Genomic DNA, 18,065 nt, shown 5'->3' with positions numbered 1-18,065 from the left:
GACAAATGGTGTTTTTCATTATGAGTCCTTGAAGATTGTCTTGGTTACTAAGAATATCTGTCATTCATAAATGTGTATCATATAGTATTACTACTACTGTGTACAGTGTTCTCTTGGTTCTACTAACATCATTTTCAACAGTTCAAGCAGGTCTTTCCAGGTTTTTTTAAAGTCATCTTTCTCATCACTTGTTAGAGGACTGGTGTATTCCATTATAATCATATACCACAACTTGTTCAGTCATTCCCCAGTTTCCAATCCTTTGCCACCACAATAAGTGCTCCTATAAACATTTTTTTACGAAAAGGTCATTTTCCCCTTTTTTAATAATCTCTTTAGGATATAGACCTAGTAGTGATATTGCTGAATTAAAGGATAAGCACAGCTTTAAAGACCTTTAAGTGCCAGATAATTGCTTGAAAAATAATGTCTAAGTTCCTTTTTTGATAATGGCTTTTCCAGTAATTCTTAGATTATTCAATGGATTTATTTTCCAGGTCAATTGTTTTTCCCATGAGATATTTCACATTTTTTTCTATTTCTTTTTCATCTTTTGACTTTGATTGTTTCTTGCTGCCAGTTGCCTGATCCTATTTCTTCAGTGCACTTTTATGCCTTTTTTTGGCCAATTCTACTTTTTAAAGAGCTCTTTTCATCAGTTAATTTCCCCCTCTTTTTCTATATGGTCAATTCTGCATTTCAAAAAGTTCTTTTATTCAAGTGATTTTTGTGTGGCTTACCAATTGACCTATTCTGTTTTTAAGGTATTATTTTCTTCAGTATTTTTGTACTTCCTTTACTAAGTTGTTGACTCTTTTTTTCATTATTTTCCTGTGTTGCTCTCATTTCTTTTCCCAATTTTTCTTCCATATCTCTTATTTAATTTTTAAAATCCTTTTTCACCTCCTCAAGTAAGGCTTTTTTGGGTTTGAGAGCAATTCATATTTTTCTTGGAGGCTTTGTTGTCTTCTTCTGAATTTGTGTTTTGGTCTTCCCTTTCACCAAACTAGCTTTCTACTTTGAGTTTCTTTTTTGTTGTTTGCTCATTTTCTGGACTTTTTCTTTTCTCTTAACTTAAAAATCTATTAAAATTGGGCTCTGTTGTTGTGGTGAAGGGAGCACTGTTTTAAGTTTTGGGTTCTTTGTGTAGCTAACTTCAGAGCAAGCTTAGGGGATATATAAGTTTTTAGTTCTTCCAAAGTAGTATCATCCTAGGAGAGATGTTTTTAATATTCTCCCAGCCTGTGAGCAACCACAAATATTATTTTCTGTGTTGGAACCATGACTAGCATCCCTTGCTCTTCTTTAGCCACAAGCTCTGTTGTGTGTTAGTTTCTTTTGTGTGTTAGTTGTTGTGTGATAAATTGGTTTTGGTTAAAAAATTATTTTGCCCCATCTTTTTGTGGGTTATGATCCTCCAGAATTCATTTTGAAGAATTATATCATAGTTGTTGTGAAGGTAATTTGGTAGAGATCAAATGAGTCTGAATAACTTCTTGGCTATGCCCCTAACTGGAGAACAATTTGGAACTATGCCCCAAGGGCTATAAAATTATATATGCTTTTAATCCAAAAAGACTGCTACTAGGTTTGTATCCCAAAGAGATTCAGAAAAGGAAATGAACCTTTATATACAAAAGATATTTTAGCAGCTCTTTTTGTGGTAGCAAAGAATTGGAAATTAAGGGTATGCTTATAAATTGGGGAGTGAATGAAGTTATAAAATATGATTGTGAAGGAATAGTATTGTAAAGTAAGAAATGATGAAGGAGATAGTTTCAGAGAAACCCAGGAGAACATATAAACAGATGCAAAGTAAAGTGAGCAATGACAGGAAATTGTTGTATACAATAACAGTAATATTATAATGATAATTAACTATGAAGGACTCACTATTCTGATCAGTACTATGACCCACAATAACTCCAAAGGATTCATGATGAAAAATCCAGTTTCCCCCACCCCAAAAAATAACTAATGAATTTTGAATGCACATGGAAGCAGATTTTTTTTTGCTTTATTTTACTTGGGTTTTTTTTTTTGCAACATGAGTAATATGGAAATATTTTTGCATAATTTCATATATGTAATAGATACTATACTACTTGTTTTCTCAATGATTGGGGAGGGCTGGAGAGAGTTTTGCAATAAAAAATAAAGTAACTTTTTTTAAAAATCACAACTTAACATTAAAAAGGGGGAAGGGGAGAATTTTTTTAAAAATCCTTGCCTTCCATCTTAGAATCAATTGATTGGATAATAAGATCAGTAAAGGCTAGACAATGGCAGTTAAGTATCTTACTCAGAGTCAAACAGCTATGAAGTGTATTAGATGAGGGTGAGGGCAAGAAGGGTTGGGGAAAGGGAGATAAAAATTGTCTAGCTTGATAGCCAGTAAGCCTTCCAGAATTTTTGGTCCTTTTGTATGGCCATCAGTAATGTAGAGTGACCACAATATCACAAAGAAGCATTGAAGTAAGACTTTAGTAGCATATACATATATTTAAATTTATCCACACTTAGAGATTAAGATACAATTATTCAAGATTTTAAATTCTCTTTAAAATGGCTTATTAATCTGAAGTTAAAGTCTAATGTAAAATTTTCTATTAATTTCTTGATCAGTTAATAGATATTTTTATGAGGACATCATGACACTCATAACTTCAATAACATCCAGAGCAGATGGAGGAAAACCTCCCTAGCAACAAAGCAGGGAGAATGCTATCATCAGTCTCCAACTTGAAGTATACTCTCACTGAACTAATGTGACCTTTTTCCTTTTCTGTCACCCACTAAAACAGTTTCCCCTGACAGCTGGGCAAGAAAAGCAAGAACATGGTCACACAGTATATTCTCATTACATTATATATTTATGTCTAAACTGCATTTGGTATGATTATGTACATAAATAATTTATACTAAATACATGGTGCATTATACTAAATATTAAATTAAAATGCTATCTATATATGGAAGGTAAAATAGTATAGTGGAAAGTTCCATAATTCATATCTAATTCTGCCTCAAAGATTGCTTAATTGGCTATGTGCCCCTGAACAAACCTATCAAACACTTTGAGAGTCAGTTTCTTCATCTCACTACACAGTTGCCAAACTGACTTTTTCTAAACCTCCACTCAATCATTTTCAATTTTTTTCTATCCAGTGATACTTCCTTGCAATATACAAACATGTCTATATTTATCAACTTCATTTGATCCAACCATTCAATCCATCTCTCTCTCTCTCTCTCTCTCTCTCTCTCTCTCTCTCTCTCTCTCTCTCTCTCTCTCTCTCTCTCTCACTCATCTGTCTCTCTCTTGCTCTTTCTCTCATTAAATTCTTATAAGATCTGTCACCACTTTCTTCTCATTCTCTTCTTAACACTAAATTTTGGCTTTTGACCTCATCATTCAACTAAAACTACTTCTCAAATTAATTGCCAAATTAATTTTAATCACCAAATTTAATGTTTTTTCTCAGTCCTCATTCTTTTTTAACTTCTTCAAAGCCTTTGACTCTGTTGATCATTCTCTCATCCTTGATACTCTCTCATCTCTGAGATTTCATGGCACTGTGCTTTCTTGCTTCTCCTCCTGACTCTAGGACTACTACCTCTTAGTTCCTTTTGCTGAAATATCATGAATATTATGGCCATCAAATGTGATAATCCCTTGGCCCCTCTTCTACTATTTTCCCTCTATACTATTTTTCCTTGTTGATCTTATCAGCTCATATGGATTCAGTAATTATCTCAAAGTAGGTGACTACCATATCTAATTATCCACCTTCCTGTTAACTTAAGATCAAATATAAATCCCTTGCTTTTCTCTTGAAGTTACTGATAACTTGTCCACTTCCTACCTTAACAGTCTTCTTATTCTTTCTTCCCCTTCATGTCCTCCAGTGCCTCAGTAATTCACTGACAATGGTCTTCTTGTCAGTCCTTGAACAAGACCTTCCATCTCCTAACTCCATGCCTTTTCACTGGCCTGGCTTCCTTCAAGACTTAGGTGAAATCTTCATTTCTATAACTGGCCTTTCTCCCTCACAGATGCTTTCCCCCTAAGAGTACTTTCCATTTATATTGTATGATTTTTCGTTCATTTGCCAGCTGTTTGCATGTGGTGAACTCCATAAGAACAGACACCACATTTTTTGATTCTTAGTGTTTGGTATACAATAAGTACTTAATAAAACTCTCTCTTGCCTCTAATGCTAAATTCTCTTATACAAAAAAAGAAAACAATACAGGAAACCATACCTGGCTTAATTCTGTCCTCCATTATTATAATATAGTCATCTCGATCTGAACGGGCCTGCTGATGATAGAATCCAAGGAGATATAAGAGCTGGTTTTGAACTGAACCAACTTTGCTGCAATGGTCTCCTATGGAAAGTAGCTGCTGGCCAAAACGTTTATTTCCCAAATAAGAAAAGCACCTAAAAACAAGACATAAATTGGTAAAATGACTATCACTGTAAAATATAGGTTATACCCAGATCTTTCGAGTTTCCATTTTCAATCATTAGTTTCAAGTTACTCCCCTCCCCAATCTTTTAACAGACAGAAGGCTAACAAATGGCAGTTTGATTGATGCCAGTTTCACCTGCTCTCCCTGTTATTGATCATTCACTGGTGAAAGCACTGATAAACAGTGAAATGGGTGAAAGGAAGATGGGAAGGGAAAAAAGAGAAGCAATGAAGAATCCCAATTATCTGCAATCTGGATGATTAACAGCAGAATGAATGAGAGCTGAAGAAGAGAGAAAGAGGACAAAATTCAATGAGTGAAACAAAGACATTCTGAATGAGACTGCTCATGCCAGAATAACAGGCCATGGAGAAATTCATACTGAATTAGCATGATTCTGCCACAATTGGCTTCTGTGGAAATTGTCTGTCTGTCAACATAACTATTTCCTGCTGAAGAATAGCACTGCAAAGCAAAGCACAATGAGCTAAGATGACTGACATTAAACTCAAAAGTATAACACTTCTGAAGATGACACTAAGAAGCGTGGCTATTTGTCATGGCTATTCACTAAAAATTAGTCCTCCAATAAGAGTTCATCAGAGCATTAGTAATATGTCCAGAGACAGACCAGAGATAACTGTAGTCAGTAAGGCTCTCTATCTGAAGGTAAAAAGATCTGGGAACTCTGATAGGGAAATGAGCAAATAGAAGACAGACAATTAAGAAAGGATTATATATCCACAGACACCCTCAAATTCACACTACAAAGAGATAATATCTTCATACAATTAGAAATGAAGAAAGAGATAGAAAATAATGTGAAAATTCTGGAAGAATGAATTAGAACAATAATAAATAGCTTAAAAGAGACTCTGGTAAGCTATACTCCATAACAATTAGAATCATCAAAAAGAAATCAGTGACTACAAGAAGCAGGTTAAAATAAGAGAGCAAAATTAAAAGATTATTTAAAATGCAAAGAAAGTTCAAACTTCTTGAACTAAAAACTGACCTAAAAAAAGGTCAAGGAAAGATAATATATCACTGGACTCCCAGAAAACTATAATCAGAAATAAAAAAGCCTGGACACTCTATTTCAAGAAATCATAAATGAAAACTGCCCAGGTCACCAAGTGACATAGAAATGATAGGCTCAAGATGCAGAGAATATATAGATTTTTTTTTACAAATATAGTGTGAATTTGTGGGGTTTTTTTCATTATGCCTTTTTATGGGAAGGATTAGGTTTTAGTTTTATATTTAATTGATAAAGGGAGAAGGCGAGTTAGCAATGGTGAGACCAAAAAGAATAAAGAAAAAAGAGAAGAAACATTGACACATTTTTTTAAAATGCAAAGAGCTTAACAGGAGGATATACAGAAGGAAGCCCAGATAAATAGGAAAGTTTTAAACATAAGATATTAAATTTAATGTATACTTTTCAGAAAAGCAAGCAATATGAAATATAAATTAATGGTTTAATATAAAATCCTATTTTATGTTCTACTTTCAAATTGGAGAATAACAAAAATGTAATAGGATAGCTAACCTACTGAAAGACAGAATCAAGAATCAAAATAATATTGCCAGAACAGAGCATTAGGATCAATCTAATAAATTAGATAGGAATAGATATGAAGTTTTATGATTTGAGTTCAAAAGAAATCAGTTGCACGAGTAAAAGTGCAGTTTGGAAGGGAAGGATATAGTGAGGGGAAAGTTTCTTTAAAAATATTGAGGAGTTAGAGTGACCTACAATGTCAATATGACTTAGTAGCATAATATGGAGTACCAAAAAAAAAAGGCATATGACTTCCAATGTATCCAAAAGTGATGAAACTATTTCAGACCACATATGCTAAAACTATTTAAAATCAGGAAATGGGATGATTTAACCTGGAAAGAAATAATGGGGGGAAGGAAGTAGGAATATGAGAGCTGTATTCAAGTATTTGATGGTGTATCATGTAGAAGAAACCCAATATGTCTAATTGGCAACAATGAGGGGAAGATGCAAAGAAGTAAATTTAAATTTGATGTTGGGAAAAACTTCCAAAGAATTTAGAGTTGCCTAAAAGTGCAAAGAGCTGCCTGGTGTCCTGAGATAGTGGTTGTCCCTCATTGAAGGTCTTCAAGAAGAATCTGAATGACTACCTGACAAGTGTGTGATAATGAGGATTCCTCTTGGACTGGATGATGAGCTGACTGTAGAATTTCCTTCCAACTTCATATTCTATCATTCTATAATTTATTTTCTGAGTTCTCAACTATGTGTTATGAACTAGTACCTGCACAGTCACATACAGAGTGACAAGTAAAGTAGTCCTTGCTAGAAAGGAGCTTATATTCTAAGAAAATGTGCAAAATATAAATAATACATGCAAAGTAATGGGAGGAGAGCAGCACTAGCACCTGGGGGAATCAGAAAATGCTTCACAAAGGAAGTTCTAACTTTGAAGGAAATTGGGGATTCTATGAGGCAAATGAACAGAAAACAGCATTTCAATATTTGGAGAGAATCTTTTCAAAGACAAAAAAGACAAAAAAACTGGAGATGGGATTCTGCATAGGATGTAGAGCAATTAAGACAAGTTTGGCTTAAATGTTACATGCCTGAATTGGAATATGTAATAAGCCTGAAAAAAAAAAACAGAAAGAAATTCAGAGAGATGGAATATTATAGATCTCATCAGATACAGTGTGCTGGACATTTTTGTTGTGTTTTTTTCACAAGGGAGGGTTGGATATGGAAAGGCAGTGAAATGATTGTTTTGTGATGAGAAGAGAAAATGATTGACAAATTATATTTTAGAAAGAAAAATAAATGGAAGTCAGGAAGGAAGGATGAAAAAAGGAAGAGGGAGGAAAAGAAGGTAGAAAGGAAGGAAGGATAGAAGTTAGAGAAAGGAAGATAGTAAGGAAGGAGTAAGGGAAGAAGAAAGGAAAGAAACAAGGAAGGGAGGGAAGAATGAAGAAAAGAAAGGAAGGAGAGGAGAGAGAAAGGAATGGAAAAGTAATCTAAAACCGTATCTTAATTGCCTTCAAAGGTTTAGTAGAGGACTTTATAATTATTCTAGATGTAATAGGGAACACTTCTTAAAAGAACTCAGTGATGTCATGTAAGAACAAATATGAAATGAGCCTTATACATTTGTAAGAATTGCCAGGATAATTAAAGATTAAAATTATCTGAATCTTTAAAAATAATGCAAACCATGATAGGGTATTTGAATATAGAAGAAGAAATAGATGAAGCTCACTGGTTAAAGTTTTTTGCCTTCTCCTATTATACTCTAAGTTCCTTAAAGACAGAGAATATATATTTTTTCCTTTTTTTGCATTCTCAGAACTTTGTACAATGCATGGAACATAGCAGGTGTTTAATAAATGTTTATTGAGTTAAATGTTTACTGATTGTTAGCTCTGGAAAATGCCATGACTTTAGTATCATTAATTTCAGCAAGTCATCTGACAAAGCCTCTATAAGAATATTTGTGGGATAGGAATAGAGACTAGAATTGTCATTTCATTAATCTAGAGACCTCTCAAAGGAGAAAATTCTCTACTCCAATACAGGTAGAAATAGAGGACAATGAACATACAAAAAACAACACAAACTGACTTAAAAAACCACATATTAACATTGTCTGTGTCGTATTGTATATTACTTCACATTTTTATATATTATTGTATTACATTTTAATCTGGTTCAGAAACCTCCACTGACTGGAGAGAGCCCAAAGATATGGTTTGTGTTTGACACCATCAGCTTAGAGCACTCTAAGTTAAGTGAATTGCCCAAGGTCTCAGCCAAACAAGGAATTAAATCTAGATCTTCTTGGCCTCAAGGTCAGTTCTCTTACTCCTACACCACACTGACTCTTGAGGACAAAATGTTGAAATAGTCTAGTCAATTCAATAAGAAATTACTGAATTGAATTGAAGAATGTTGTCTGGTTATATTTATATGGTTTTAGAATTGATTGAATGACAAGGCCTAAGAGTGGAATGATGTCAGGTTTTATGAAAAGATGAATTCAATCTTCTTCATCTTTGTATTCTTCCCATGTCTTGTACAGTGCTTTGCACAAAATAGGTGCTTAAGAAAAGTGTAAAATCTAATTATATTAAACATCAGTGCCAGGCAAAAATATGTTAAAGAGAATCAAGGAAAATCTCATTCATTATTTCCTGGTTGACAGTTTGGGTGTTCGGGGCTCCAGGTATCAGATGTAAGTGTATAATAATCCTCAGATCTTGTGGTTCCTTTTTAAAATAAGACTTGGGCTACTTCCTCTCCCTTACCTCCCTGAATCACTCTCCATACATAAGGCAAAATCTGAGCCACATGTAGATCAGTGCCCAACATGCAAGGGGCCCTTTGTTTTCAGGAAATTTTTAGAATATCAGATCTTTCTCTTACCCTTTTCCTTTGTAAAATAAAATATAGTCTTCTTCCTCTTCCCTGGGTTTAAAGTCAATGCAAGTTTTTAAGCGAAAGCGTTCAAATGCATTCAGGATAACTCCTTTAGAATCCATTTCTGAAGAGAAAGAAGAGACAAAAACAGGACAGTTTAAGCCCCAGAAGGATCCTAGATTTAGAGCTGGTCTTTGCCCCTGTGTTAAAATCTCTCTCTCGAAGGCCCCCAGTTGTCAAATTCAAGTCTTTTGTTGAGTCTCCTCTTTCTTGGACTCGCTGAAGCTTTTGACACTACAGATGGCTCCTCCTTTTGCACACTTTCTCTTCCCTTGGCTTCAGACACATATGGTCCTAGTTCTTATCCTATTTCTCTAACTTCTCCTCTGTCTTCTTCCCTTGTTCTTGGACTGTATCTTAATCCTTTAGCATAGATATTCTTCAAAGGTATCTTGATTCTCTTTCCTTTAGCAGACTCATTCAAATCCTTAGCTTCGATTTCTGCCTCTATGCAGATGAGTCCTAAATATTATCATCATCATAAGAATGAACATTATATTGTACTTACTACATGCTACATTTTCACTATTCTCTAATTTGATCTCTAATTTGTAACTGAGAAAAGCAAGACAAACAGAGGTGACTCACCCAAGATCATAGAGCTGGTGTCGGAGTCCAGATTTGGTCTATTTCTATCCACTGAGCCACTTAAATATCAACATCTGTCTTTAAACCAAATCCTTCTTAGTTAGACTCATATCTCTGTCTACAGATTCTCTACTTGAATATTTCACCTGTACCTCCTACTCCACATATGCCCAAAATGAGCTTATCATTTTCTGTCTAAACCTGTGCTTCCTTCTTGCATCATTCTTTCTGCAAAGGGCATGATCCTTCATCCTCTTACCCATTTTGTAACCTGGATTTCCTGGAGGTTATCTCTGACTCTTCCTAGTCCTCCATCCTTCAACTCTATTCACTTTGAAAGGCACTCTGAAACAGTGGCAACGGAGCTGGCCTCAAAATCCAAAGCACATGGTTTAAAGTCCAACATGTATTGATATGTACTGACTGAGGGACTCTGAGCAAGTCATATAGCCTCTCTGGGTTCTAATGAACTCTCTAAAACAATAAACTGCAAAGGAAATAGCCAAAATTCATTGATAGAAGGAGCTTCATTATCTGGAAGGTCTAAATCAGTGAAATCCCAGGACCAGTCCTTATTCCTATCTCAGTGCTCTCAATTCCACTTCCAGAATATGTCTCAAATCTTTCCTCTACTTTTTGGGCACTATTACCTCCCTAAAAAGGAAAGGAACAAGCATTTATTTGGTGCCTGATACTATGCTAAGTGTTTTACAAATATCATTTCATTTCATTTCATCCTCACAATAGCCCTGAGTGGCAATCACTATCCCTATTTTGCCCTTGAGGAAATTGAGGCAGGTAGTAGCTAATTTCCTTGCCTCAGGTCAAACAGCTAGTATGTGTCTGAGGTCAAATTTGAATTCAAGTCTTCCTCACTCCAAGCCCAGCAATCTATTGCTCCAGCCTTACCTAATTACCTTATAAAGACTTGTCATGGATATCATGGATGAATTCAACAAAGGTAGGCTGTGGCACATTTTCTCCAAATAGTATGACATTTTATTTACAAGGTACAAACTTGATAATAGAATGTATAGATACCTGCCTCACTTAAGCCAAAGACCCTGGGCAGAAGATCAGTTCTTGATTTATAGTTTGATGAGAATATGGAACAAAGAACAGGACTTCTTAGGCAAGAAAGGAATTCAATTGGTTATAGCATTGGCAGTATCATGGAGGTTAGAGCAACATGATTACAGGTTACAGGATTGAGGCATGGAAAACAATATGATTTTTTGAATACTGAGAATGAGGGGCTAGCAATAACCCTCTCCTTTCCTTTTGTGATGAAAAAAAAAAGTCATTGCTTAGTTCTCCTACACCATCAGAGATAGTTGCCCAGATTTCTTTGGATAGGAAAGCAGACATCCTTGAAGGATAGCTTGGTGATGTAAATACATACTAGGTAGAATTCCCTGGTGTCCTTTCAACATCTCTCTTGGATAACAGATTTCCTTTAGGCAAAAATAGCAGTGATTATTACCAGAAGAACTCAGTTACTAAACTTAACTAATTAAAGATCACCTGACTTTCTGAATTCAGTTCAGAGACAAAGAACTGTGAAGTAAGCAGTTAAAAAACAAAATCAATTAATTGTAAATTAATCAACTTTATCTTCGCATGCACCTACACCATGACAATAGATTCCTTTTTTTTTTTTAGATTTCCAACTCAATCTTTTTAATTTTAAAATCTATTGAGGGGAGAATTACCCTGTGCAGTCACATAATAATAGAGGTGTCCATATTTGTTCCAACTATTTAAATTAGTTCCCTCTGTTACATGTACAAGACTCCTTCAAAAAAAAAAAAAAAACCTTAACTTCTATCTTAGAATCAATCCAAGGCAAGAGATCTATAAGGAATAGGCAAATGAGGTGAAGTGATTTGTCCAGGGTCACACAGAAAGGGCATGTCTGAGGTTAGATTTGAACCCAGAACCTCCTATCTCCAGACTTTGCTCTCTACTGAGTAACCTAGCAACCTAATAGTCTTCTAACAGTTCTTGTACTTTCCATTCAAGGTTTTCTCCAATCTGTATTTCCTTCAGATTAGTATTGATTATTTCTCAATCTTCTAATAGACATTATTCTGTAACTCCTTTCCTGTGATTTTTCTACTTTGAATAAGTGAATTATGAGCTCCTCGAGTATATTATAAATGCCTTGAGGTTCAATACTGTCCAATCTGTTGAGTCCAATTGAATCCATTGCTGGTTGGTCTCCTGGATTATCCCACCCTGCTCTGATCTATACTCCACCTAGTCGCTGAACTGGTTTTTCTGAAACCCACATCTGACCAGATCACCTCCCTACTCAATAAACTCCATTGATTCTCTTCACAATCTGACCTTTCCTTCAATCCCAATCTTCTAATACTTTATTCCCCGATAGATCCTCTAAGATCCACTGATACTAGTATCTTTGCTGTTTCTCATCATTGACAAACATCTCCTTTCTTCTGTCTCTCTCTCTCACATATTCCCACCAAACCTATAACTAGAAGGCTCTCCATATTTGTCCCTAATTCTCCACTGCTCTGACTTCCTTAAAGACTAATTCTTCAGATCCCTTTTTTGCAAGAAGCCTTTAACAATTCCCAGGCCTTCTAACTCACCTATGGTTAGTTCCTTCCCTCTAAGATCACCCTTCATTTAGACTGTATATACCTTGTATGTAGATTTATTTTGCATATCATGAACCCCTCCCATTACAATGTAAGTTCTTTGGTGACAGGTACCAAGTTTTTCTCTTTCTTTGTACCCTCTGAGGTTAGCACAGTTTCTGTCTTCCTTAATTTTAGTGCCTTCCCTCTACTAATTATTTCAAATTTATACTGAATAGAGCTTGATTCTATATAGTTGTATGCATGTTGCCTCTCCAACTCAATGAATAAAGTCTTGGAGAAGAGTGATGGCCATTTGCCTTTCTCTAGATTGCTAGAGCTTAGCATATTGCCTAGAACATAGTAGGTACTTAATAAATGTTTATGGAACCAATGCAAAGTAAAGTAAACAGAATAAAGGGGAGCATTATATAAAGGAACAGAAATATTGTGAAGAACTTCCCTATTATCAGCAATACAAGGATCCAAGACAACTCCAAGAAGTTCACAATGAAAAATGTGAGCCACCACCACAGAAGGAATTATCAGAGTTTGAATCTAAATCAGATTTTCACTTTATTTCTTTCATGAGTTTGTTTTTGTACGTGTGATATATATCTTCTTTGATAACATGGAGAATTTGAAAATATGTAATGCACAATAACCCTAGTATAATCTATGTCAGATTATTTACTGTCACGGGGAGGGGGAAAGGAGAGAGGAAGAGAATTTGGATCATTAAATGTAAGATAACAATTGTTGAAAATTATTTCCACATGTAATTGAGGAAAAAATAAAATGCATTAACCTATAAAAATTTTTATAAGTGACTGGCAAAAAACATGAGCTAATGAAAGCTTACTGACTATTATTAAATTGCTCTTCCCAAATGCCTCCTTATATTAAAAAGTGGTATTGAAGTGTTCTTTTTTTAATTACTAATGCTTAAACAATGCTAAATTGTGATTTCTTATAATGATCCATTCATTATAGACTTAGAGAATAGGTGACAAAATGCATTTCTCTAATGTCATAGAAAAGATGAGGAGGCAGAGCACATGTAGAATTTTGTATATACTTTTAGACAAGCCCTGCCTGTTCATTAGTTTTGTTTATCATTTTTTTTATGGGAGTAGAATCTCAATGTAGGTCATAAAGAAGGAAATTTCACAAATAACAATGACCCAAAAAAGCATCAATAATTTTTTAAATTTTAATTACATTACTGTTATGTATTGAGTAAGAAAAGAATAAATTATTTTTTCTCATCTAGAGGACAGAGCCAAGATGACTGAGAAGGAACAGGGACCTCCCCACTAATCTCTCCCAATTACCCTCCAAACAACACCTCAAAATGAATTATGAAGTGGCAAAACCAATAAAAAGATTGCCCAAGGCTGGGAGTGGAATATAGACTGGTGATAATTCTGAAAGCAGCTGGGCAAGGAACCAGAAACTTGGGACAATGTCCATTTCACCACAGTAACAGAGACTAACTTTAAAAACATTTTTAGTTAAATATCAAGGAAAATGAGCAAAAAACTCAACATATAAAATAATTTGGTGAGAGGGAAGACCAAAACACATAATCAAAAGAAGACAACAAAGTTAATACTGCTGCATCCAAAGCCTCTAACAAAAATATGAATTTCTCTGAAGCCCAAGAAAGAACTCCTGGAAGAACTGAAAAAAAGATTTTTAAAATCACGCAAGAGAGGTAAAAGAAAAATTGAGAGAAGAAACGAAAGGGTTGCAAGAAAATTATGAAAAAGGAGTTGACAGCTAGGTAAAGGAAACACACAAAAAATTTTTTTGAAGAAAACAATAGCTTAAAAACAGAGGCCAATTAGTAAAAGAGGGCCAAAATCCACTAAAAAAAGAATTCCTTAAAAAGCAAAAATGGCTAAATGGAAAATGTTATTCAAAAATTCATTGAGAAAAGAACTTCTTAAAAAGTAGAGCTGGCCAAATGGAAAAGGATGTACAAAATCCTCATAAAAGAAAATAAGTTCATAAATGAAGGCAATTATGATATTTTGTCCTAGGGTAATTCTTACCCCTTTTCTATTGGTTATGATACAAAGACAAAACAGAAAATAGCAAGTAAAAATTATCACAGGTTTTTAGATGATCTGTGGACTGCTTAACTATTGGTCATCAAAATGGGAATCTTTATTCAATATCCAGTGAGAATATAGACTACTAGAATTTAATATCACAGTGAATCAAACTAGAATAACAACGAAATCACAACAAAATTGAAGGGCTGCCTACAGATTCTCCTTATAGAGGACAGAAGCTAACTAGCAAGCAGTGTTCTTTTTGCTGAGCAGTAAGATTTGAGAATCAAGGATAACACCATGTTAAAGGCATAAGTTCATTTGCAAAACACTATGAAGTCAAATATTATACAATTTAGAACAAAGTGAAATTCAGTGGAAAGGAAAAGAAGTTTGCAGAAAATTTGACACAAGATTGAAGTAAACCCCAAAAATAATTAGGAAAGAGGACAACAAATAGTTACGACCAAGTACAAATTTGACAATATTTCTATAGTATTCTATTGTCATCATCAGTGATGATAGAACCAACATATTTGGGCCCTAACACCTCAGTACTCAATGTGGCATATTAGGAATAATATTTAAGAAAATCGTCAAGTATGGCTAGACTATAAATACATTCAGAAGAAATTTATGCTGAAAACAACACAATTTTGAAAGCACTGAACGATTGGTTTTTGAAATATCTCAAATGGGAGAGAATATAAAAAGAAAAGAAAAAATTATTGACAATATTATTGCCCACAAAAGTCAACCAAGAAGATATTAGCAACAACTGGCCCATATGTTTACTTTCTCCTCTCTGTAAAATCTTTATGAAAATATGTTATTCCCTTTGTTGGAAACATCAAATGGGGATAGGCAGACATTCATAGTTATTTCTTATGACAGCATACATCTCCATAATCTCATAACATGTGCAAAGATATAGAAATTATAAAATCTATTTTGTTTATTTATTAACTACAACCCAAAAGGTCTACCAATACTTGACAATATAAAATAATTTTCTAAGCATTCTTCTAACAAAGTATCTCCCTTTCAGATGTGAAGATAATATAAGATTCTGAGATGGATATAATAATATCCATAGCTATTCCAAAAATATAAATTATAAAATACACAAGAAAATCTAAGAGAAAAAACTATGTACACCCAGATATGGAGTTGGACAGGTAGCCTAGTAAAAAGGACAACGAACTAAGTTTACAACTGAAGATAAATATGGCAGACTCAATTTAATTTGGAGGATTGATTGTACAACACTTTCAATCATACCCACTTTCTTTTCTTTTTTTTTTTTTTAATTTAAAACCCTTACCTTCCGTCTTGGAGTCAGTACTGTGAATTGGCTCCAAGGCAGAAGAGTGGTAAGGGCTAGGCAATGGGGGTCAAGTGACTTGCCCAGGGTCACACAGCTGGGAAGCATCTGAGGCCACATTTGAACCTAGGACCTCCCATCTCCAGGCCTGGCTCTCAATCCACTGAGCGACTCAGCTGCCCCCTTATACCCACTTTCTACCTGACATTATAATGAATATTTGAGAATCACATTTTTAATCACATTTTGATACTATATGGATATTAATCATGAGTCATCCTGGTCTCTAAAGAATCAAAATTGTGGGTGATGCAAATTTCAAAAGTGAGATCAAAAGTTCATATGTAAAGTTCATAACTTTATGGAAAAAATGTTGTTTGAGATATATCATTCAAAAGAAAAGCAAGGTCAGTATCAAAAGAAAGAGATGGTAGAAATATTGTACCTGCATCAATATAATGTCAGGAGATCTAGAGGAATGATTCTAGTCTACAGAGGGTAGCTCTTCTGTACAGTACTAAGGGGAGGCCATGAACAAGAATCTCCCCAAATGAGAGGATATAGAGAGGTTAGAACCCACATTAGTGAGTTCATGGGATCCAAATATGTGATATTTTAATCAATAACAACATAAAAGCTTCATCTCTATAATGATCAATCCTCAATATAAATTCTCCAGCAGAATAAATGTTAATTTCTCCAATATCTACCTTTTATATATTATATAAATATACATGCAAATAGATATTTTACAAAATTGAGCATTCTGCCCCTTAAAAAGCAAATATCTTGATTGGCATAGGGCAGATATTAGCTACTTGGCAACACAATTACTAAGCAACTATTGTATACAAAATCCCCTTTGAGACTGAAAGAGATAAAAATTGTAGATAAACTATGGTCTCTACCCTAGTGAAACTTGTATACTAACTAATAGAGGGTTATGAGATATAAAAATGTATGTTAAAATGTTAAACACTTCCAATTTCTGTGCTTGTCAATGAAGTGAAACCTAGCATAGACTTGGGTCACATTTTTATAGCTTAACTAGCTAGTGGTCTTCTGTGACTTCTAAGTTCATCCCTTTGCAGTTTTCTGATAAAGAGCCTTTCCAAACTTAGCCAGGTTGGCCTTTATATGTCAGAGAGTCTGTTACTATCCTCAAATAAGATCCACCTTGATAGGATCTACAATTGCTTATGTAGCACTAATATAATCTTTGAGGACCTAAGTTCCACCACAAGGAAGAATTGAAGGAAATATTGTCTGAAAAGACTAATCTAAAGAGATTAGAAGTACATAAAATAAGTACAATTGACTCTGTGAGCATCCATGTCACATCCACCTCACAATCTAGGGCTGAAATGGATCTAAGTGATCATGTTTTCCTGTTTGGCAGATTAGGATCTGAGCACCAAAAAGGTAAAGTGACTAACCACTAAGTTGACCAATGAATGATGAAGGGGAAAGCTTCATTGGCCTAGAGTCAGAAAAAGCTAATTTAGAATCTGGCCTCACACACTGACTAGTTTGGTTATCCTGGGTATATCACTTAATTTCTGTCTGCCTCACTTTCCTCGCCTACAAAATGAGAATTATAAAAGCAAGTGCCTCTAAATGTTATTGTTGAGATCAAATGGAATAATATTTGTAAAGTAGAACTAACTACTATATTTTGCTCAAGGTCACATAAATTGTAAATGACAGTCAGGATTTGAACTCAAAACCTTGAATTGTGGTTTCAGCTTTCCTTATTCTGCAATCTTCCCTGGTTCCAAAGAAAGGTGAGGAAAATTAATCTCCAATTTTGATAAGTTCCATCAATGACAATAACCAAATGTTCAGTAGGCTATTCTGGTAATGGTGTTGAATGAGTAACAAAAATATTTTTAAATTTTCAAATAGAAATATGCTTGTATCGAGGCTTCTAGGTATTTATATCCAAACTGCCTGACCAGTTATCTCAATCTTCTACTTTACCAATTCTAGAGAAGAGCCATATTTCTATAGCTCACAGGATTTTGAGATCTTAAGATTAGGAGGGGCCTTGGCAAGCCAGCTTCCTTTTGCAAAATCAAACATTAAAGACAGATCTATGATTTTTATATCTGCTTCCATTTCCCTACCCAGACTACCTTCATTTTAAGGTGAAAACAAAAATTGAAGTCTTTCTGTATTCAAATAAAGGAGTCTGAAGTCCATAGTTCCTGGCACCTATAGACTGAAGTTTGAATAAAACTAGAGCCTGGGGTTCAAAATGAAATACTTACCTAGACTATCATGAAGGACATAAGGGACAACATGAGATTGTCTATATTCGTCTCCAACAGCAGCATTTCTGTCTGTCTGAAAAACATAAAAAACACAGAATGGCTTACCCAGAGGTTAGGTAGCAACTTAGGACAGGAGAGGTGTTTATCCCAAGAAGGAAGGTCAATCACCATTGGCAGAAAAGCTATAATGAGTATTTTTGAACCCAGTTTAACTAAGTGATTATCTGTAAAGAGAAAATTAGAGCAAAAGCTCATTTATT

The 18,065-nt window shown here is 34.5% G+C and overlaps 1 protein-coding gene across 1 annotated transcript in view; it reads right to left on the bottom strand.

Annotated features, from left to right (window-relative positions):
- LOC100031050 (meprin A subunit beta) overlaps positions 1-18,065 on the bottom strand; it is a 44,679-nt gene that overhangs the window by 25,942 nt on the left and 672 nt on the right. The window contains exons 2-4 of the mRNA XM_016432610.2: positions 17,803-17,878; positions 8,904-9,021; positions 4,267-4,445 (exon numbers count right to left, since the gene is read on the bottom strand). Of these exons, the coding sequence (XP_016288096.2) occupies positions 4,267-4,445; positions 8,904-9,021; positions 17,803-17,878 (373 nt within the window). The remainder of the gene's footprint in view (positions 1-4,266; positions 4,446-8,903; positions 9,022-17,802; positions 17,879-18,065) is intronic.

This window comes from Monodelphis domestica, chromosome 3 (assembly GCF_027887165.1).
Source record: "Monodelphis domestica isolate mMonDom1 chromosome 3, mMonDom1.pri, whole genome shotgun sequence".
NCBI classification, from domain to species: Eukaryota; Metazoa; Chordata; class Mammalia; order Didelphimorphia; family Didelphidae; genus Monodelphis; species Monodelphis domestica.
Note: the sequence above shows the minus strand (reverse complement) of the source record. Positions and strands in the feature narration are given on the sequence as shown.